Source organism: Arvicanthis niloticus, chromosome 18 (genome assembly GCF_011762505.2).
Source record: "Arvicanthis niloticus isolate mArvNil1 chromosome 18, mArvNil1.pat.X, whole genome shotgun sequence".
Lineage (NCBI taxonomy): Eukaryota > Metazoa > Chordata > Mammalia > Rodentia > Muridae > Arvicanthis > Arvicanthis niloticus.
Window position 1 is genome coordinate 35,678,795 of NC_047675.1, and position 23,171 is coordinate 35,701,965.

Below are 23,171 nucleotides of genomic sequence, written 5' to 3' on the forward strand. Positions count from 1 at the left end.
GGCATGGTGGCACACACCTGTAATCCTAGCATTTGGAAGTAGAGATAGGACTTAAGAGTTCAAGGCCAACCTGGGTTACAAAGACAGACATTACGCGACATTACACACTGACATAATGCACAGGGTCAGCACATTCTCTTTAGTTGTCTCAACTACTTTTCTACAAAAAAAAAAAAAAAAAAAAAAAAAAAAAAAAAAAAAAAAGTTGCCAAGAAGACATTATATTCTGTAACCATAAGTAAACAGCTGATCTTCAGCCATTCAGCAGATATCCCCAGCATCTGGCAGTAAGCCATTAAAAGACTCAGCACCTTTACTATCTCCTGTGTGTTTGTGGGCTTGTTTGGAGGGGTATCGTTGGTACTGTCACAATTTCAGTTCACTTACTCTTCTTTTTGTCTTCAACTACTCAGAAAGAAGCTACAGTGACAGATATATTACTACAAAAGCTCTCAAGTCTGTTAGGAATCCGCCAGCACCAGAATCTTCCATCTGAGGAACATGGTGACAATACCGGGTACTGACTGACCTTAGTGTCTTAAGATGAACTCTCCTACTTTCGCTCCTGCCTAGCATAGCTTACATTTCACTGTATCATCACACTGTGTGTCTCCATAGTCTTGCTGGTGGATATCAGCAGAGTATTAAGGATAATGATACACTAAGAGCACAGCACCGAACAGCTCTACTGCCATCCAGCAGGTAACAGAATGCTCACCACTCATGCCCCAAAGGGTGAGCGCACTTGCAGCTTACTAAAAGAGTGGCAGCCAAGCAAATTCACCGATGCCATCTGAGCTCCACTCAAGGGATGGGAATGAGCCTCCAACAGCCAGATGCCTGCAGTGGTGAGAGGAAAGTGAGGCTGGATCTGCCCTGTACACTAGCATGGGTCACCATAGTAACTACTTTCCACTAAAATCCAAATTCATTCATTTAACCAACACTAGAGAAAGCAGGACATGGGATCTTTATTAGCAGCTAGAGCTATGAGATACAAATAAATCAAAAACACTGACATTGAAGTTGCTGGAAACAAGTATATACAGAAATATTACAGGTAAGCAAAAATCTCATCTTCCAATCCCAAAGCTAACCTCTTGGGGAAGGACAGCCTTGGCTAGGGGCAAAGCAGCACATAAGTCACCGTAATGAAGTCTCATCCACCCAGGAAAGCAGTGAACTACAGCTACATGGCACTAAAACTTAAAAGATACCAGTTTGTAAAGATTCTCTTAATCATAAAAGTTTTCAAATGAAAACATGTACCCCTCCTCTCCTGTAGGCTTCCAGATCTCTACCCAAGAGACTTGAGTACTTCTATTAAGGCAACTGGAAGCCCAGGCTGAGCTTAGATAATGACCTGCACTTCCTTCCTAATGTGCTATGGGGAAAAGCAAATTTCCACAGTGCTGCTCTTTCCTAAAAAGGAAACAGCACTCAAAATAAAGGAAAAGGCCACAGAGGGCTCCCTGAGAATCCAGTAAAACTAAGAGAACTTTTCCAAACAGACTTTGCAACTGGATCCAGGTGGAACAGTGCCCTGCAGCGAGGAGTAGTGTACATGTCAATGAGAGGGCCCAGCCTCCAGGAACCGTGACAGTGGCTTCCTGAGCCATCTTCTGACTCATCTGAGAAAACACATGGCAGCCTTGATTCTCTCTACAATCACCCCCACGCAGAGGGAGTATTTACAAGTCAACGTTGAAACTCTCTTCCATGGTCCAGCCATCTTTGGCAACTCTACCCACAATACTTCTCACTCCCTGGGAATGGAAGGGCCGGGAAAGAGCCAAGGATCCATGTGACAGGAAGACAGCCAATAGGAGCCAAGTGCTCCAGCCAGAGTCCCTAGCTGTTAGTCTCTCAGCATCACTAGAGAACTGGAAAGCAACACAACTGGTAGAGCAGCAGGAGAGCCCCAAGGAAGAGTGCTCAGTGATGGTTAACAGAGGAAACGGAATTTCATGGAGATTCATTGTTACAAGGAGAACTGTTCAGAGTCAACTTCCACAATGTGGATGCTGCCTGGTTTAAGAGACCTAGGTTTTCTTTTTCAGTTCCTCAAATCTCCGGGAAAGATCATCAAAGTCTATGTCTTCTGATGCTGAGGTACTGGCTCCAGCAGATGCAGTCGGGAGTGTGTCTGGTACTGATGGCAACTCTGGCAGTACAAAGGTGTTGTAATTATCCATGGGTCTGGAAGGGGGCTTTGCAGGAGCTTCTGGCTTGGGTCCTAATTAAATCAGGTCAAAGAGCACAATGTTACAAGTGGCAGAGGAATGACTCAGCCATCCTTTGACAAAACCCCACAATCCCTTTTGGCAGAGGACAAAAAAAAAATCAAAATGCAGGAGAGGACGGGATACAGTTAGAGCACTTGGCTAGCATACACGAAGCTTAGTGTGATCCACAGCACTGCATACAACTGCACATGGCAGTAAATGCCAGCACTAGACAGGTAGAGGCAAGTGGATAGGGAAGTCCAAGGTCATGTTGAGACTGGTACTATCTGATGTAACAGGAATAGTCTACTCTGTATACGGTTCTTCCACTTTGCTTTCCTTCTTTTCTTTCAATGCTGGAGATCAAATCCAGAACTTGTACATACTGGGCAAGTACTCCACCACTGAATTTACAGCCTCCGTCTCCCAGTGCACCCCACACCCAACTGTTCTAATTTTCAATATGCTTCCTGGGCTGCTAGCAGCACTTCCTTTTTCTAGATTGATTTTTATTTTATGTGCATTGGTGTTTTTCCTGCATGTATATCTATGTGAGGGTATTGAGTCTCCCAGAGCTGTTACAGACGGTTGTGAGCTGCCGTGTGAGTGCTGGGAACTGAACCTGGGTCCTCTGGGAAAAACCACCATCTCTTTAGTCCTAGAACTTACTGAGTAACTACAAAAACATGCCTGCTTTATGAATATTCACCCTTAGTGTTTGTGCCTATTTTGTCCTCTGTACTGGCTAGTTTTATGTCAACTGGATGCAAAGTACAATCATTTAGGAAAAGGGAATCTCAACTGAGAAAATGCCCCCACCAGATTAACATCAGAGGCCCAGCTCACTGGAGGCAGTGCCTCTCCTAGGTTAGGTGGTCCTGAGTAGTATAAGAAATCAGGCTGAAAATAGAGCTGGTCCTGCTGGCATGGGCACAGGTGAGCTAGCCCCAGGGGCATGAGAGTGGGAGAGCTGGCTCCGCCCCTTACCAACTGGACTGGGTTAGTCAGGGCAGTGCTAGAGACCTCACCAGTGGTGCAGGTGCAGGAGAGCTGGCCGGCTAACCAACTCACTACCACCCAGGGCCAGTTCTACAGATCCAAACTTACAAGGTCTCCATGACACAGGGCAACAACAAGGAAGGATATCTAAGTAGAGTCCCAGTGAGGATCCAGTATTGCCAGAGTAGCAGAGGCCTTGTACCAGACCAACACCTCATTGCAAAGAAGTATGGACAAAAGGGTTACTGTGAGACTCGCTGTGACACCACAACTTCCACAAGAAGACTGGGGGGAGGGGTGAAGGGTGGGTACAGGGACAGAGGGATTGAGACATATGATGTGAAATTCACAAAGAATCAATAAAAAGCTTTAAAAAAAAAAAAGCTATATAAGTTTAAAGCAGGTAATCATTCATCCCTAGCTTCTGCTAAACTCTGCCTCCAGATTCCTGCCCCGACTTTCTTTGACAAATTACTGTGACATAGGGTTTATTTTGCTTACATTTCTTTGTTTTATCACACAATAGAAACCTCACACACCCTTCTTTAATAGCTCACTTCAAAACCCAACTGAGGCGGGGGAGGGCCTTGAGTGGTGGCTCAGTGGCTAAAAAGCTCTTTCAGAGGACCCAGGGGTTTAATTTCCAGGACCCACATGATCACTCACAACCATCTAACTCCAGTTCTGGAGGATCCAGTGCTCTCTTCTGGTTCCAAGGGCACTGCATGCACACGGTGTATACAGACATACACAAAGGGAGGGGGTTGGGGGAACTTGAGATGGCTCAGCCGTTAAGATCACATGCTGCTCTTCCAGACCCCAAGTTCAGCTCCTACCCATGTCAAAACCACCTGTCAAGCTGGGCATGGGGGGGGGGGGGGGGCTTTAATCCCAGCACTTAGGAACTTAGGAGGCAGGTGGATCTGAGTTTGAAGCCAGTCTGATCTACAGAGTGAGTTCCAGGACAGCCAAGGCTAGAGAGAAACCCTATCTCAGAAACAAACCACCCATCACTGCAGCTCCAGGAGTATCCATCCCTTCAGCCTCCATAGGGACCTGCACTCATGTGTATAAACCTACATACATATAAATAATGAAAAATAATAGAGAACTTGAAAAATTGGGGCCGAGAAAAGCAAGAAGTCCCGAATTCTTTGTTAGATACATATTTGAAGAGGATATGGACCATGGGTTGAATGCCATGGCCCTGGAGAGAGAAACTGTGAGGGGATACAGCACCGTGAAGCTTTCTGAAACACACTCACCAACAATCTGTGCAGAAGAAACATTTTTATCACCATTAATGTCATCAACCTGCAAAACAAAGACTGTTACCAAAGGAAAAAACAATGAATGACATCTCTAGACAAAGTACTAACACCAGCTCCTTGTTCCAAAAGCTAAGCTATTCACCAAAAGCAACAGACTTTTGCTCTCTCCTAGTCTCTCCATGCTTCTCTGAACCACAGAAGACACCATGCCAACCTCAGACCTACTTACTAAGCAAAGAGAGAAAAGTCTTACCATACTGTGACACCTTTCAGCTTCCAGGCAAAGCAAACTAGGAAATCTACAAGAACCAAGGCCTCAAGGACTGAAGATCCACCTCACTCCACAAACAGTTGGCCATGTTTTGATATATGGAATGCTAAAGCTTGAGAAAGACTCAGTTCCAGTAGAAAGCACATCGACTAGAGATGGAAAGCAATGGGAAGGAGGCTAAGCAGACTCAGGACCAGGGAGAGCTTCCTAGTGAGTAACTTACATAGCACATCCCACACCAGCTTGTTTTCTAAGCAGATCGTAAGCTGGAAACAGCTCCAAAGGCATGAGTGCATGAGTCATGTGTGTATACGCAAGACTGGCAGAAAACAAGTGATTCTGAAGCAGAGACACAGTTCAAGGCATCTTTACCACATGAGCCATTTATGGAAATTTCCATATACCCCCCACCCCCACCCCACCGCTCAACTACTTCCGTGGTTTTTGTTTTATTCTTCATTCTGAAACAAGATCTTAGACTGGTGATCTACTCCAGCTCCCAAACTGCCACAGGTCTGCTCTATTTTAAGTTTTAACTACAAGAATAAAATGTGAACTAAATGCTACAGGCCAAAATTGACTAACTGGACACTTTTGGTTATGTCAAATCCCCCATTACTATCCTTTCCCATGAATGTTGTGAACATAAAAAACAAAAAGCCTAGTGCTCTAATACAAACTACAACAGCCCAGTGTGATTGTGACTGGGTAATAAGACAAACGTGTCTACGTTAAGTGCTCTAGAGGTACACTGCTTCCTCAGTGTTGTAGATGGGCCCATGTAGTCCAGGCTGACTTGAACTCCTGATCCTTCAAAGCGCTGAGACTGCAGGCATGTGCCACCATGTGAGTATGTAACTTCCTAAGTGCAGCTCCTTCCGGATGCCTGGCTTCAGTGCTGATATAGCATGCCCACCACAAATGCCACCAACAGCACTCCCCATCTCCAGGGCGGTATGAAAGCAACAAGGAACCCAGAACCAAGACCAAACCCATACTAAGTTTATCAAAAGTTTGCCTTCCCTGTTGTCATTATTTTGCTCTCTTCATGGGATTCACTCTCCTGCTGTTTACCAAAAGGCTCAGGCACTTACAGATTCATAGGATGGGGGAGTTGCTGGTATCTGAGGTGGGTGAATGTTAGGAAAGGCCTGGTAAGTCCCCACTGGCAATCCAGTGAAATCCGACTGCAAGAGAAAAGCAGTATCAGAAACACCGCCTTCCAATCTGTAACTTCTAGATGCTCTGGGAAGAAATATGTGTAAAAACACACTATGTACATATGTATACATTCGAGATCCTCAAAGGAAAAAGAAGGCTCAAAAGAAATCACATGTGGTCACAAGACTACAAGCGTAAAGATCTACAACAGTTATTCTTCAATTATCACATTGAGTACTTTAAATGTCTGCATCAAGGGGAAAAAAAACTGAATCACTTGATTGCTATCAATGACCTACTATAAAACCAACATCCTAGCAACAACGGCTTTTCAGCCTGGTAATAAAGGGATGCTCTTGTTTTCAAGAAAACAAAACAAAAAACAACAACACTAACCCCTACTAACATTACTGCAACAGGTTCCCAGCTGTTAACCTTCCCTAAACTGGTTTTCTTAGTACTAGCTATAGATTTTTCTACTTCAGTTCTTGCAGCTAAAGCCAAGTACTTTACTGGATCTGCTATTGTTCCTCAATACACTTGCTTGACTACTCAGTTAATACAAGTGTTGTTATTGTTCTGTATTCCTAGCAACCTACTTTTCAGGGTGTCCAGAGCCCATCTGGTCTCTTCTGCAACATTTCCTTAAGCTTACGTGCACACTTTCTTTATACACACATACTTACTGGTCCCTTGGGCAGTGGGTATGCGAAGGGAGCATTTGGAGATGGCATGGGCATGGGCATAGGCATGGGCACAATCCCATCAGGCGCACCAATAGGGGCTGTGAACCCGCCCCCTCCTCCTCTTCCAGGACCACCTTTCTTCACGTCATCCGTAAATCCAACATCAATAAGGTCTGTCTCCACCCCAACAGGAGCTTCTGCCTAAGAAAAAACAGAAGCATTTATTAACCATGGCCATGGACAGGTTTCCTAGAAAAGTCTAGGGATACACATGTAAGCATAAAAGTTGTTTACTTTGGTCTCATAGCCCAGGCTAGCCTTGAACTGATCCTCTTGCTTCTACCTCCCTAGTTAATGGCCCATTAAGTGCTTTTTTTGCTAACCTGCTACTGCTATTCTTTCCTAATAGTGGACACACCTCACAGCTGCAAGGAAAGGGAAGGCACTAGGGAGGAGAACACTACACCCAGCACTGCGGCACAACCTCGGACAAGTCCCCAGGAAGCAAGAGGAAAACAAGGGAAAGCAAAGGACACAAAGGTCTCCAAGGGAGAGAATGGGGCACAGTATAGAGTTTAAAAGTCCCTACTCTAGGAGATTCAGAAAAAAAAAAAAGTCCCAGGAGAGAACCCTTCTCCAGCAGAGGGCCAGCTCTACAGAACATGCACACATTGACACTCCTGAGAGCTGGGGAAATGCTGCTGTCTGGGTGTCTGGGTGCTGGAGGCTGGTTAAAGTAAGAACTTCTGCCATACCCTACTAACTTTAATTGTTGAATCATTATTATAGTCAAGACAGAGAATTGGTTTTACATTTATATCTACAATCAGCTTCCTAACCATTCCCTGAACAATAAGTGAACTATGTAGATCCTGGAGTACTGCTCTGGACAAGGGGATTCTCGGCTTCCTCAAGCTCCCTGGAAGGCAGGCAGAGACAACGCGCTTTAACATTGTGTCAGGATTGTGCCTCTCAAGCCACCTTCGTTTACTCAGTCTCATGCTTTAAACGCCCTGTGAGATCTGCAGTCATATTTATTATTATACAAGAAGGTACCAAAGGCTTTCGTGTATCAAATCAGCTAGTATAAATAATAGCTCCCTACTCCCCAAGAAGTCCTGCATAGTCTCTTTTTTCTTTGTGCTCAGGCATAAACTTACCATGACAACAGAGTCAGGTTCATAGGGTACATTGTAATTCTTGGCAATTTCAATCAGGTATCTCTCCACTAGGATTTTGGGTGGGGCTTCTACACTCAGTTTGTGCATCAGCTGTGATAAAAGATTGATGTTAAGAAGCATCCATACAAACAGCCTAGTCCCAACCTGCTTCTTTTAAAATTTAATTTCTCTCATTTTCCTGGTAACACTGAGGAAGATAAGCATACAGATGAACTACTTTTTCCCAGGCACATTACAGGACGCATGCTTTCCTCACTCTTTAGTTATGAGACAGGTACTCAGCACCAATGCCTTTCCCACTCTATTCCTCCAACCTTTCTTTCTACTTTCCTCTGCCTTCCTAACTCACAGCAGAAGGAAAAGAGAAAAGCTCAACAACAAGTTTTGGGTGGGGAGGCGGCGGCAGAGAAGGTCCAGACTGCACTGCTGGCCACACAGGTATCCTCTGCCCTTCACTAGAAAATATATCCCCAGCTACCTCAATCATGCACCTGTACAACTCAAACACCTGCTGGTCATAAAACTACTGCCCACTGTGTCCTGTCTACCGGAGAGGTCCATTACCCTGTCATTCACAGTCCCGATCTGGTTGGTCCTGCACAACTTGCCATATTCCTTGCTATATTTGGCACAGAGCTGATCAGCAACCTTACAAAGAAAAAGAAAAACTGGTAACAGAAACCACTCCCATAAACAGCTTCACAATTTCTCCTACAAACATTAAACATATCTTTATTACTATGCTTATCTACTGTTTTTGTTTGTTTGACTTGTTTCTTGAGCCATGGTTTTTCTGTGTAGTCCCAGCTGCCCTTGAACTCAAGAGATCCACCTGCCTCTGCCTCCTGAGTGTTGGGATTAAAGGCATAGTACACTATGTCCAGCAAACACAAAATACAATGTCTATGAAACCTTGGTAAGTGTACATTATTTTTCACTTACCCAGAAAGCAACAACCTAACTCCAAGCACTCTCATTAAGCATAACTACTGAAAGTTTGCTTTTTTTACTATATTTACAGATGCATCATCTATTGAGAAGACAATATATATAATTAAATCACATAATTACTTTCTTGAGTTTCCCCTGCTTCAACACAAATAATTAAATTATATGTTGTAGCCACTGTTTGAAATGCTAAAAAATCAACCTTTTAATTTATATACTCACAGTCAGTATATGGCTCATGATTTATAATTGCTTAAAATTGTTCCTTTTTTAGATATAGCTAATTCTCAAATTTTATTAAAATACAGCTTAATTTACGAAACATGTACTGTTTCTTAACCTTATAAGACATTCAAAAGCTCTTTGGATTGCCTGAACCCCAGGGCAATGCCAGAGCAGATTTATATACTAGACATATTATAGACCTTTCAAAAATAATTGGCCATATAGTCTTATGCTTTATAGCATCAAAAGAGAAATAACTTAACACAATAATTTGTCATTTCTAAAAAGTGTGCAAGTTAAATTGCAAAAATTTGTTTTCAATATCTTCAATGTTTTCATAATGGTGTTAAGCCTTGAGGACTTATAATCAATCTTGACAAATAGATGTTAAAAATATGTACATGTGACTTGACGTCTTTTAGGCTTTCTAGTTGCAACTACTTTAACAAGAAAAGCAACTAAAAATATAATTAGTTATTGCCTATATTATTTTCCTGTGCTTGGTGTTCCATATCAGACTAAGATAGATAATGGAACTGACTATTACAGTTATTTGGCTACAGTCAAACATTTGAGATGTTTGTTGACAATTTAATATTACTGATATTTCCTTATTATCCTCAAGGACAAGAAATTATAAAAGAGAGATTATGAAACTTTAAAATAATATTTTCATAACTCTCTAAATATGGGAAAAGCAGCTAATGGTGCTTCTTCCCTGGTTTTACAAGTAATTCTAATAAATTGACTTTTTTAAACTAGAAAGGGGGAATTATACCCCACAAGGTCACCAAAAGCACACCTTGCTTTTGTCTTGTTTTAAATTTTCTGCAAACTGATGCTAAAGGTCAGTCTGCAGTGGATCGCCACTGGCATCCAGTTACTTCCAACTTATTTGCCAGGGTCTTGTGGAAAGGCCCCTTAACAATACTTGGTGTGGTCCTGATCCTGTTCTAATTTGGGGTTGTGGGTCAGTCTACATTTTTTCAGAAAAAGAGATTGGAGCCTGATAGCTGCCTGAAAGACTGGTCCTCAAGTGGACACAGATCTTGAGCCTACTAATTATGATTCTAATGATAAAGATGGCTCAAAATCTTTATCAACCAGCTTATTTAACTTGGCATATAATCTCCACTCTTAATGGAGAGTGTTTTTTATCATTACTTAAAGTCACCCACTATATATCTGGTGGCTAGATTTGTGTCTGATCCCTGCTAATTAGCAGTTGGATTAGATACTGAAATACTTCCACTTCCAACCTTATTTTCTACATTGCTTAGATAATCATGTTGCTTTTAACCTTTGAACCTTGTATTTTAAGCAGATTGGTTGCCCTCACACAGGATCACTCTCAACAAGCTCAGCTATTCATCATGGCAGTTACACATCAATGTGAAGAACTGCATCTAGTGCATGCCCACAGATCCTTTGGTCTGAATGTGGTCTTGGTCTAAAGAGTGTGCCAATGATGGCTGGTTAGTCAATGACGGGTAAGAGTGTTTTGAGCTCCTATAAACCTAAGACAGAGACATACATCATTATGCTATGTATGTTTTCCTCAATGATGGGTAATTATAGGAGTAACTTTTAGCTCCTATATACCTAAGGCAGAGGCATACATCAATATGCTATATATGATTTCCTCAATGATGGGTAATATAGGAGTAATATAAACACCAACCTAAGCCAGGCACGGTCGCCTGGCCACTCGAGACCCTAGACGGGATGAAATATTGCGCCCTGTCCAGATATTGGCACTGCCATTTTAAAAAATTAAGGGGGGAACTGTGCCCTTCCCCCAGGCCTGAGCAGGCCTGAAAAGTCATTTACCACAATAGACCAAGCAACAGTAAGACCTAGAGATGCATTGCATTACCAGCCTTGGCGCCTTGGAGCCTGCTACCTGAGCTAGGAAGAATGGACTGCCTGCTGAGCTAGCCTTGACACCTTCTGGACTGCTATCTCCTTGCCCAGCCCCTGGATTGAACTGAGAAGAGACTCTGGGGGGTGGGGCTTCCCCTTTATATGTGAAAACAAATGAGTAAACTTCGAGCCTTGATCAGAATACTTTGTCTTGGCCCCACGTTTCTCTCGCCCTCCATTCCCGTTAAGTCCCAGGCTTCATCTCAGGAGAACCCAGTACTCGTGACTGCAGGCAGCAGTCACACAGTCTCCTTCTGCTGACTGTAGACCAAGATGTGGAACTCTCAGCTACTTCTCCAGCATCATGTCTGCCTGTACACTGCCACATTTCCCACCATGACAATAATGAACTAAACCTCTAAAACTGTAAGCCAGCCCCAAATTAAATGTTTTCCGTTTTAAGAGTTGCCATGGTCATGTTGTCTCTTCACAGCAATAGAAACCCTAAGATTGCCTCTCAAAAACAAAATAGCATTTGCTATGGTGGCTCACAACTGCCTCTAACTCCAGTTCTAGGGAACCTGAACTCTTGTAGCTTCTGCAGAAACCAGGCATCCACATGATCTACATACATGCAGACTGGCAAAGGCTCATACACAGAAAGAGCTTAAAAACACAACAATAAAAATGTTCTGGAGATGGGTGCAGCTCAGTAAGAGAGACCTGCTCAGTGGGTGTGAGGACGGACATAGCTGTGTGAGGGCCTAGGTGTGACTCCCAGCACCAAAAACAAGATGACAGAAAGCAAAATACATATCAAGTAAATGTATACCTGTCTAATATATGTTTTTCTCTCTGTCCCTCCCTACACTCCTGTCCCTTTTGAGACAAAGTCATGGAATGAAGTCCAGACTGGCCTTTACTCATGCTCTTGCCTCAGCCTCCAAAGTACAGGGACTACATGCATAGACTATTACACTCAACTAAAAATTAATTTAAGGTACTATACTGGCTGGTTTTGTGTGTCAACTTGACACAAGCTAGAGTCATCAAAGAGGAAGGAGCCTCAGCTGAGGAACTGCCTCCATGAGACACAGCTGTAAGGCATTTTCTCAGTTTCCTCAAGGGTTGTGGGGGTCATCCATTGTGAGTGGTGCCATCCCAGGGCTGGTAGTCCTGGGTTCTATAAAAATGCAAGCTGAGCAAGCCAGGGAAAGCAATCCAGTAAGAAGCACCCTCCATGGGCTCTGCATCAGCTCCTGCCTCCAGGTTCCTGCCCTGTGTGAGTTCCTGTCCTGACTTTCTTTGGTGATGAACAGCAATGTGGAAGTGTAAGCTGAATAAACCCTTTCCTCCCCAACTTGCTTCTTGATCATGACATTTTTTGCAGCAATAGAAACCCTAAGACAGGCAACAACTTACATAAATTTAGCCCTTTAGAAAGTTGTTTAAATTCTCAAAACAATTTCTATGCTATGAACATCTGAAAAGTAGTAACTGATAACAAAGCCTATTTCAAAGCCAGAAGCTTGTGCACAAGATACCCAGTTAAATAAACAGACTTTAATAATGATACAAAAAAAAAACTACACAGGCTGAACATGGTGGCATTCTCTTTAATTCTAGCACTCAAAGGCAGAGGCAGAAGTAGAAGAGTAGATTTCTGTGAGTTCTAGGTTTAGATATAAGTGTGAGGCCAGCAAGACAGGCCAGTGACACAGTGAGACTTTGTCTATAACAAAACCAAAAACCTACAGACATTGCGGAAATAGCTTATACTCACTATTTTCAACTCAGCCACTTCTGACTGCAGCCGAGGAGCAGCCCAGATCAGTGTAGACACAGATTCAGCTAGACCAGAATCTAGCTCCCTAATGAAAAAAATTCATAATTTAACATCCTTTAAAACAAACCAATGAAAGCCACAGTCGTTATGTCACATACCAGATGACATCCATAGTTACTTCACAATTACACTGGCTTCTGAAAACTGGCATTCTAGCGATTTCACTTCCCTATTTTGCTTTCGGAGAAACTAAAACTAAGTGACACACCCAAGTGCACTAACCTCAGAGAAGCTGACCCAAGCAAGACTCAAACCTGGGACACTGGACTTCAGAGTCTGCTTTCTTTTCACTATCAGGCAACAAATCCTTGGGTATGTGAAAGAACCTCTCAGTGTGTTAGCCTGCTGCAGATTCATGTAGACTAAGAAAATATTACTCCATCCTCAAATTCCAGATATGTTTAGCCTCTGAGGCAAGATATCTTACTTCATAGACTGGATAAGGCCAAACCGAGCCAGCAGCAGGTCACAGTACAGCTCCAGGATCTCCATGGCCTCCACAAGGTAGTCTTCCCGAATTATGTGCTCCACACGAATGCGTGCTCGCTCATCCTTTCCAGCAGCCAGATAGTCAGCAATCTCCTTCCTTGCTTTCTGAGCCAGTTCCGCTGGGACACAAAGCCCACTCCAGTCACACAGCAGCAGTGCACTGGAACCTGGCCAGGGGTCAGACCTCCACCCACCAGAGAACACTGAGAAGATGGTGCTGTAATCTACAGTATCCTAGCTCATACCCACTTAGCACATCTACTCTCTTTATTACTGCTCTAGAATCTGCCATCCTGTACAGGTAAGACTATGATGCTGGCTGACATTTCCAGCTCAGGAGCCATGGCTCCAGGATACCTATGTATACCACAACAAAGAGGCTAGAGTGCCTAAGACATAGAAAATGGCAAAAAATGTGCAGATCATCTATGCTTAGCCTCCTGTATACTTTTAACCACATTTAAATTACTTATACTGAATTACAGAAATGCTACATAAATGGTTGTTATATTTTTTGGAATGATAAGAGATTCTGTACATAGTACAGATGCATTTTTTTCCTCTGAATACTTCTGATCAGCATTCATCTGAATGCATGGATGTGAAACCCAAAGATGCAGAGCATACAAATACAGAGGGGTCAACATTATGTCCCTTTCTCTATAACAGAGTGTCTCAGTTTAACTATATACAAGAGGCAGACATGTATCCTAACTACACAGCTATGAGAAAGACTCCACAGTACTAGCCTGAAACATCCATTGGGGGATGCTGGCAGCCCATAAAAGAAAGGAGGTTGGGTGGGGGGTTGTGAGGTTGGTACAGTAACAGTACTCACTTTTTTTTTTCTCCAACAGTTTAAGACGATTTATAACTAATCTCAAATTGACTCGTAAGCGCTCAGCTTTGAAACCAGAGCCCAGCATGTTGTCCTGCTCTTCCTGGAAAAACTAGCAGCACAATGAAGAGTCCAAATCAGTTCAGGAATTAGCACAACTTAGAGGCCAACTAGTAACAGACCACAGTGGTCTCTTTTTTTCTTTTTGGTGATGGGAATTGAACCCAGGGCTGTGTATATGCTAAGCACATCTCTACCCACTGAGCTATCCCCTCAACCCCTAGAGTTTTTCTAAAACAATGACATGATCTAAACATCTAGTTTACATATTATTTTACCATTGTTCAAAAAACTGAGTGAACAGGAACAAGTAGATATGAAATCTAAAAGAATGTGGTAAAAGACAACATCAGGATATAGGTATTGGCCACGAGAGCAGGATGATTAAAAAGACAAGGAGGCCAGGCATTGCCGGTGCTGCATATCTTAGTCCCAGCACATAGGAAGCAGAGGCAGGCAGATTTCTTGTGAGTCTGAAGCCAGCCTGGACTACATAATGAGTTCCATCCAGGACAGCCATTGCTACAGAGACAGGCTGTCTCAAAAAACAAAACAACTGCCGGGCAGTGGTGGTGCACGCCTATAATCACAGCACTTGGGAGGCAGAGGCAGGCGGATTTCTGAGTTCGAGGCCAGCCTGGTCTACAGAGTGAGTTCCAGGACAGCCAGGACTACACAGAGAAACCTTGTCTCGAAAAACAAACAAACAAACAAACAAACAAACATCTTTTAAAAATGATGGTCTTTTTAAAAAAGACTGCCAAAATTAGAACTAAACTCAAAATTATCCTCATGTTAATTTCTCAAATATTGCTACTAAATCTGAGTCTTTGAGAAAAGTTGTTGTCTGGTACCTCAGAAAAGTCATTAGCATTTACTTAGACACAAAGTGCTATACAAGGGTGTGAAAGCACCAAGCTGCTTTATGAAGTTCTACGACAGAATGCTATGTACCAAAACTTGCACCAAGCAGCCATTACAGTTAATGTGTCAGGACACATACTATGCATATTCTCTCTCATGACGGTACAATTTCTATTTCTCTCTATTTTATTTCTGGACTCAAAACTTTAAAGCAATATAATATCCAAGCAGAAGCTAGATCTAACAAAGTAAGCAAGGAAAAGAAAAATAAAACAAACAGTACAAACACTAGGACTAGTATTTGCTTGTGTAAAAAGCACTGTCAGAAGATAACAGGATAGTTTCTTTTGTGAAATGGCCTCCAGAACCTTTATACTACACTGGATAATTTCTATCCAGAGTCAGAAAGTATCTTTGATCCATTATGCTGAAATACGATCCATCCATTCAATTTATTGATTATGTGTCAGAACCTGGTTAGATACTGGAAATTAGGAGAGTAAGTACAGCCTCTGATTCACATAAGGAAATTAGAGTCTACTGAAGAAAAAAAAATAATTAAAATTCAGAAAGCTATCATAGTGTTTGAAAAAACAAACCCATAATCCTAGAGTCTCTCAATTGGGAGTGACTGGAGACATCTGCATTGTCATAACTGGAGAGGAGGCTATCGGTAACCAGTGGGCAGAGGCCTAGGATACCATTAAATATACAAGAAAGAACAAGACAGTGGCCCAATATCTGCCCCAAACCTCAACAGAACTAAGACTGAGAAACCTATTATAAATAAATGACCCAAATTCTTAGGACAATCACAATAAAAGGTCCTCAAGATGGCAAAGCCTAAATAAGATGCATCCAAAAGAACCAGACATTTGAAAAGGAAGAATCTGTGTCTGATGTGGTAGTACAAGTTGACACATGTCAAGATGCTGTCTCAAACCAAAAACCTCCAAAGCACAAGGAGTTGTGTGTGTAAAATCCCAGGTTCCAGAAAACAAGAAATTTTCTGAGAGTTAGACTCCCAATACTCTAGCAGAATATGTGTTGATAGATACAAACGGTATCAATATTCTTAGGCACTCATACCAGAGATGAACTGGAAGTAGGAAGAAAGACAACATTAATGACTATTATACTTTACTTTCTAGTAACCTGCACCAAGTTAGCCAGCAATAGTGGGTAAACTGAGAATAAAACTTAAAACACAATCCAGACATGGCATCTGTACCTCTAAACCCTGAATAAAGAGGTGGTAGGATTCCTTAAGTCGTAATAGTTCTAGCCTGGGCAATACAGGGAGACACACTAAACTAAAAGCTAAATTCATCTGAAACCAAACCCCAGATAAATGATCCATATACCACTGAGTCCTTTATTGCACTATAAACTATAATAGAGCTCAGATCACACATACAAGGCCCAGGAAAATGGGCGTGTGCCCACAGAAGAGGGTGAGGAAGGATTGTAGAAGCCAGAGGGGTCAAGAAAACCACAAGAACACAGCCCACAGAATAAACCAAGCAGGTCGCATAGGAGCTCACAGAAAAGGAAACGGGCAAACACAGACCCTATATGGGTCTGAGCTAGGTCCTCTGCATATACCTTATAGTTAGTTGTATAGCTTGGTGTTCTTGTGCGACTTCCAACAATGGGGTCTGGTTCTGACTCTGTTGTCTATACTTGGGACTCTTTTCTCCTACTGGGTTGCCATGTCCAGCCATGACATGAGGGTTTATGGCCAGTCATTGGTATCTCATTAGGCCATATTCAATGGAGATTCCTGGGAGGCCTACTTTTTTTTTTCTTTTAAAGGGAAACAGAGGAATTGATCTAGGGAAGAGGGGAAGTGGGGGAGGGACTGGAAGGAGTGGAGGGAGGGGTAACCAAGGTTAGGATATAATTTATGAGTAAATATTATTTTAAAAAGAAAGGAAAATGGGGGCACAGTGCAGGTACTGCAGAGACTACATAGTTGGCAAAGTACTTGCTGCTCAGATCTAACAATATGAGTTCAATCCCCAGCAACTACACAGAAAGCTGGGCAGGCAGAGACAGGCAGATCTCTGGGGCTTAGAGAAGCCAGTCAGCATAGCTTACCACATGAGCTCCACATTTTCACTTAAGAACCTGTTTTAAAAAACAAGGTTAAGAAAATAACAACAACAAAAAAAAAAAAAGCAAAAAAACAAAACAAAAAAACAAAAAAACAAAAACAAAAAAACAAGGTTGATCCAAGTTCTAGGCCAGCCTCGAAAACCCAAAAAAAAAAAAAAAAAACAAAACCCAAGGTTGACAACTCCTGAGGATCAACACCGAAGGTTCACCTCTGGGCTCTACATGTTCAAATAGCCTCTACAAGAAGTATGTATTGAATGCCTTCTATACTACAACAAGCCCTAGCAATACACTAGTTAGAAAAAATGGGCTGAAGAGGGCTCTGTGGTTAAGAGCACATCTTGCAGGAGACCTGGATTCACCTGCCAGCACTGACATGATAGATAGCTCACAACCTAACCCCAGTTCCAGATCCAACACCTTCCTCTGGCCTACCTGGGCACCAGACATGCACACAGTGCACAGACCCACATTTGATCAAAACACTCATACATATAAAATAAATCTAAAGGAAAAAAATAGTTATTGCCCTTGTGGAATCCATAAACCAGAGAAATGTATCATATCACTAATAAAAAAACCTAATCAGTGATCCCCCCCCCCCAAATGATGCTGTAGAGTTTTTTATGAGCTTGTCAGCCACCTGTTTGGAAATTGTCATGAAGGCAAAGATAACAAAATTGGGGATTAATAATAATGCAGAGTTGTAAGTTAGGGCAGAAAATTGCCAAGGTTTCTATGGTTTTTAACTAGGCTATGTTGCAGTCTACGTCAATTCTACAGTATATCAAAAAAAAAATTTTTTTAGTCATGTTTGTATTTTAAATGTTGGAAAACAGCCGGGCAGTGGTGGCGCACACCTTGAATCCCAGAACTTGGGAGGTAGAGGCAGGCGATTTCTGAGTTCGAGGCCAGCCTGGTCTACAGTGTGTGTTCAGGACAGCCAGAGCTACACAGAGAAACCCTGCCTCAACCAACCAAAAAAAAAAAAAAAAAAAAAAAAAAAAGTGGACAACAAGGGATGGCAATGTGGCTCAGTGACTGAGAGCACTTGCTGCTTCTACAGAAACCTTGGGTTTGGTTCTTAGCACCAGTATAGTGGCTTACAACTGTCTCTGAAACCCCAGTTTCAGGGTCTGGTGCCCTCTTCTGGCTTTCACAGTTGTGTCCATGGTGGACTTGTAAAAATAACAAAAATTAAATTTAAAGAAACAAATAGAAATCTTAGAATAAGAAGAAACTTGATGTGGAGAATCAACAGAATGGAAAATTACAGAAATCAGTGCACTTAAAGAGAGATCAATAAAAGTCTCCAATTTGAAAATGAGAACTATTAGTGGTGGTGGCACACACCTTTAATCCCAGCACCAGGAGGCAGAAGCAGTTGGATCTCTTAAGAGTTCAAGGCTAGCCTAGCTACAAAGAAAGTTCCAGGACAGCCAAGGCTATATAAATGAAACTTTGTCTCAAAAACCTAAAGGTGTTGAGGGAAGGAGAAAAAGTAAAAGAACTTTTAGTTTTTAAAAAAAAATGGTGATAACCCCTCCCCTCAAAAACCAAAAACTAACAACCTAGACAAGAAACCATCCAAGAGCTCCCTTAAAAAGTAAGAGGAGTGCTGGAGAGATGGCTAAGAGGACTTCCAGAGGTCCTGAGTTCAATTCCCAACAACCACATGGTGGCTCACAACCAACTATAATGGGATGAGATTCCCTTTTCTATGTCTATCAAGAAACACATAGAAACAGTGTACTCATATAAATAAAAAAATCTTCCAAAAAAGAAAAGAAAAAATTGTGATAAGGATGCTGAAATATATCTCCACAATTACAATTAAGGGCTTCTGGCAGCAGGGGTCAAGGTGGGAATGCATGGATGGGGAAAGACCTTTTTTTGAGGGGCTAGCTACTAGGAATTTGACTATGCTCCAATGAGTATACAGGCAACACAAACTGAACTAATACTGTGTGGGTTTTTTTCCTCTTTTTTGGGGGGGCTGGGGGTGTCACAAGGATGGGAGCAGTCATGGGAGGATGGAAAGTGTGATGGGGTGTGTGATGGTTTGTATATGCTTGGCCCATGGAGTGGTACTGTAAAGAGGTGTGGCCTTGTTGGAGTAGGAGTGTCCCTGTTGGAATGGGCTTTAAGATTCCCTGAACCTGTAAACCAGCCCCAATTGAATGTTGTCCTTATATGAGTACTCTTGATCATGGTATCTGTTCACAGCAGTAAAACTCTTAACTAAGACAGGGTGCATGATGTGAAATTCCAAAATGATCAATATAGACATTATGAAAAAAAATCTCATAAAAAAACAAAACCATAATTGGAGATGGCTCAGTGCTTGTTGTACAATCATGAGCATGGGAGTTCTCATCCCAGCATGCATGTACAAAGCCAGACACCCTGTATATGCCTGTGGTCCTAGCACTGATCTAAGTGGAACTTCACAGCACCCTTGTGTTTATTAAGTCATGTGGCTTCTTAACATTTTCACTTGATAGAAACACTATTTTCTTCCCCAGATTACTTTTTGTAGCCCATTTCTTTTCTTCTTCTGCCTCTGGATTCTAACAAGACCTGAGCCTTTAGAATCCTTAAGTAGACTATGGTCCACTTAATTTAAGCTACAATCAGGATCAAGTCTCGATTATATGTAACCTGTTGTGGTTTCAAGTAAAACTGCAAAACAATGTGTAGTCTAAGTAAATGATTTCAAGTGGAACCCTTAAATTACTGATGAGGTTTCCTTTTCTTTCTTTTTTTTTCCTTTAAATATTTATTTTTATTTTATGTGTATGGTGTTCTGCCTAGACCCTTTGTCTAAGGTCCCAGGTATATCTGCATCATGAGTGTGCTTGGTGCCTGTGAAGTTCAAAGAGGGTTTCAGATCCCCTGGAACTAGAGTTATTGGATAGTTTTAAGTCACCATGTGGGTATTGAGAATTGAACCCAGGTCCTCTGCAAGTAAGCATCCTTTAGGCTAGGAGCTAGACTGAATGAAGAGGAGGAAGGCTCAAGTGATGGCCAGGCATTTAGAGGCCCTTGTGGCCAAGCCTGCTATGAGTTGATCCTCAGTACCTACATGGTAGAAAGAGTACCCACAACTGTTCCACACTTGTACTGTGGCCCTTGCAAATGCATGTGCACACACACATACACACAAATAAAGTTTGAAAATCCTTAAGTTGGCACTCTCAACTGTTTGCTTCACACTCATTACAACAGTTGTTAGTTTTGCTCATGTTCTTTCTGCTAGATTGATGAATTACCAAGGGGAGTATATTGAGGCTTCTAACTATAAAGAAATTGTCATATTTCTTTTTGGTACATGTCAATTTTTGTTTCATGTGTTCTGAATCCTTTCTCATGAGAGGCATTCAGAGTTACGGTTCTGTTTTCTCAGTGAACTCACCTATATAAAAATGGAGTAGTCCTCCGTTAACAGTAACTAGTTGGTTCTTTGGTTCACTGGACACTTCTGAGACAGGTTTATTATATAGTCTAGGCTGGGTTACATTCATGATCCTCCTGCCTATGTCTCATGCTAAGAACCACTTATGCACCAGTACTCTTTTTTTCTCTTTTATGTGTATGTGTATTTTTTCCTGCATGTATATCCATATCATCTGCATGCTTGGTGTCCTTATAGGCCAAAAAGAAGGCATCAGAACCCCCAGGAATGACACAGTTATAAGCCACCATGTAGGTCCAGAGAATACAACCCAGAGTAGTATGTGGAATAGCAGCCAGTGAATGCTCTTAACTGCCATGATAAGCCATCTCCTTAATGTCCTAGATCACCTGTTGTTCATTTTTTGTTTGTTTGGCTGGTTGGTTTGTTGTTTGTTTGTTTATATGAGTACACTGTAGCTGTCTTCACCAGAAGAGGGCATTGGATCCAATTACTGATGGTTGTGAGCCACCATGTGGTTGCTGGGAATTGAACTCAGGACCTCTGGAAGAGCAGTCAGTGCTCTTAACCGCTGAGCCATCTCTCCAGCCCACTGCTGCTGTTTTTAAAAGTCTCATTATATAGCCCAGGCTGGTATGAAACTTAATATGTAAACTGGATGGCTTCAAAGTCAGATCCTCCAGCCTTTGCTTCCTAGCTGCTGGTATTAAATTCCTTTGCCACCAGGACTGGCTAATCACCTGTCTTTTCATGGTGTTTTCCATCCACATTTAGGTATATACTCACTGGATATTTGGACGTCTGCTTTCTTTCTGTTTGGTCATTTTCTGCTCTTACTACTTTGCTACCTCTAGGCTATTTGGTCACTTTCTAGTTTCCCAGTGTGTTTTACAGTAGAGACGGCTAAGGGGTGAAGGTGAAGTGTGCTTATTGCTTTTCTACACCCCAGTTTTGGTTCCCAGCACCCACTTCTGGTGTCTTACCTATATCTCCAGCTCTAAGGGATCCCTGATGCCCTTTTCTGGCCTCCTGAGGACTCCCACCCCTATGTGGCTTACACATATACAGACAACACATGAATAAAAAATAAAAGTCTTTAGGAGCTGGAGAGGTGGTGGCTCAAGGGCTAAGAACACTGACTGAAATTCCAGAGGGCCCAAATTCAATTCCAAGCACCCACATGGCAGCTCACAACAGTCTGTAACTCTAAGATCTGACACACACACACACACACACACACACACACACACACATACATGCAGGCAAAACACCAGTGCACATAAAATGAAAGCAAATAATTAAAAATAAAAATCTTTAAAGTGTTATTTTGTGTGTGCATGTGCATATGTATGACATTGCTCTTGAAGTGATAGCTATGGCTGTGTTTTTAGAGGCTCGGGTCTTATTAGAAACCAGAGGCACAAGAAGAAAAGAGAAAAGCTACAAAAAGTAATCTGGGGAAGAAAATAGTGTTTCTATCAAGTGAAAATGTTAAGGAGCCACATGACTTAATAAACACAAGGATGCTGTGAAGTTCCCCACCAAGGTCAAAAACCTTCAAGGGTGTGAGATGTTAATAAATGTATCGACTAACGTTTTATTAAGCTGGAAAAAGACACGCATAAGGAAAACTATGACTGAAACAATGAAACGTAAGTTAGATTGTTTGATGGAGGAACTATACTGTTTTGTTCTCGTAATAATAGTAAAATACAAGCAAACAAAACAAAAAATCAGAACCAAACACCACGAAGGCATAACAAAAGAAATGACAATCTCCTCCGGGAGCCATTTATCATCAGACTGAACACAGAAAGCCCCCGTAGCCTCCCTCTGAGATCAGTCTACAACCCTGGTCCGGTCCGCATCCTAGCTCAAGTTCAAGGTACTGAGTGCCACGCCTGACCCCAGTACCCGGAAGAGGAGCGCTAACTCTGGCTCTCCTTGTTTGACTCACCCCGCAAGAACCGCAGCAGTGGGGACAAGGCCTTCCTGAGGGTCCCGACGACACAGCAAAGGGGTGTCTCCTCAGAGCCCAGGTCATGCCGGGGGAACAGCAACGCCAGCACCCGCGCCGGCGGTCCCACCTCCTCCCACGGTCCGAGCCCGACCTCAGGCCTGACCCCGACTGACAGGGCTTCCCCCTTTCTTCCGCGCTGACACGGCGCGGATGGTTTGACCTCACAGTCCTAACGCCGGCAGGAGTCCCGTAAAGCAGGGCGTAGAAGGAAGAGAGAGACAAAGATGTCTGTGTGTAAAGAGGGCACGCTCACCTGGAGGGATCCAGACGCGAAAACGGAAGAAGCAGACTTCCGATTAGCCGCTCAGCATCCAAAATGGCGAGTCCCTCGACCTCACCACAGCGGACTCGAGCGGAGGAATCCAAGGGGGCCGCGTTGGCCACGCCCTACCTTGCAGGGATTGGCTGTTCCGCACAACACAGGGCGGAGCTGGGGACTATTTCCCACGGCGGAGGCGCGGGACCTGACTTGCGACACCTAACGTCACGCAGTGGGTTGAGTCACTTGCTAGGGGCGCGCCTTGCAATTTGCCCGGGGCGCGGCGAAGTACGTGAAGGTTTCTCCTGGAGTCGGTGCCCAGTACCTTGTTCCAGATTCTTCCAGCCCCTGGAAAAACCGGCTGCAGACTGCCTCGCAAACGCCCGCGGTTCCGAGCGGAGGCTGGCTCCCCAGCCTAGCTCAACAGTCGGT

General features: G+C 42.8%; 2 protein-coding genes across 9 annotated transcripts in view; one reads left to right on the top strand and one right to left on the bottom strand.

The window, feature by feature from the left end:
* Pkd1l3 (polycystin 1 like 3, transient receptor potential channel interacting) overlaps positions 1–2,109 on the top strand; it is a 62,774-nt gene extending 60,665 nt beyond the window's left edge. For all 8 annotated transcript variants that reach the window (XM_076915858.1, XM_076915862.1, XM_076915864.1 and 5 more), the window contains one exon: positions 414–2,109. In XM_076915858.1, coding sequence (XP_076771973.1) covers positions 414–524 — 111 coding nt within the window. In that variant the 3' untranslated portion in view covers positions 525–2,109. The remainder of the gene's footprint in view (positions 1–413) is intronic.
* Ist1 (IST1 factor associated with ESCRT-III) lies at positions 953–22,883 on the bottom strand. Its single transcript, XM_076915868.1, has 10 exons — positions 22,734–22,883; positions 14,004–14,115; positions 13,104–13,284; positions 12,614–12,701; positions 8,359–8,442; positions 7,774–7,884; positions 6,614–6,814; positions 5,861–5,953; positions 4,490–4,538; positions 953–2,236 (listed from the first exon to the last, which is right to left on the bottom strand). The coding sequence occupies exons 2-10, from the start codon at positions 14,089–14,091 to the stop codon at positions 2,043–2,045; spliced, it is 1,089 nt and encodes a 362-aa protein (XP_076771983.1). The 5' UTR covers positions 14,092–14,115; positions 22,734–22,883; the 3' UTR covers positions 953–2,042.
* Positions 22,884–23,171: the final 288 nt, after the last annotated feature.

Coding starts and splice junctions, on each gene's coding strand:
- Ist1 (XM_076915868.1), bottom strand. CDS start 14,091: ATGCTGGGCTCTGGTTTCAAAGCTGAGCGCTTACGAGTCAATTTGAGA. Junction 8,443..12,613: donor AAGTGGCTGAGTTGAAAATA/GTGAGTATAAGC, acceptor TTTCTTTGTAAG/GTTGCTGATCAGCTCTGTGC. Junction 2,237..4,489: donor TTCTTCTGCACAGATTGTTG/GTGAGTGTGTTT, acceptor TGATTTAATTAG/GACCCAAGCCAGAAGCTCCT.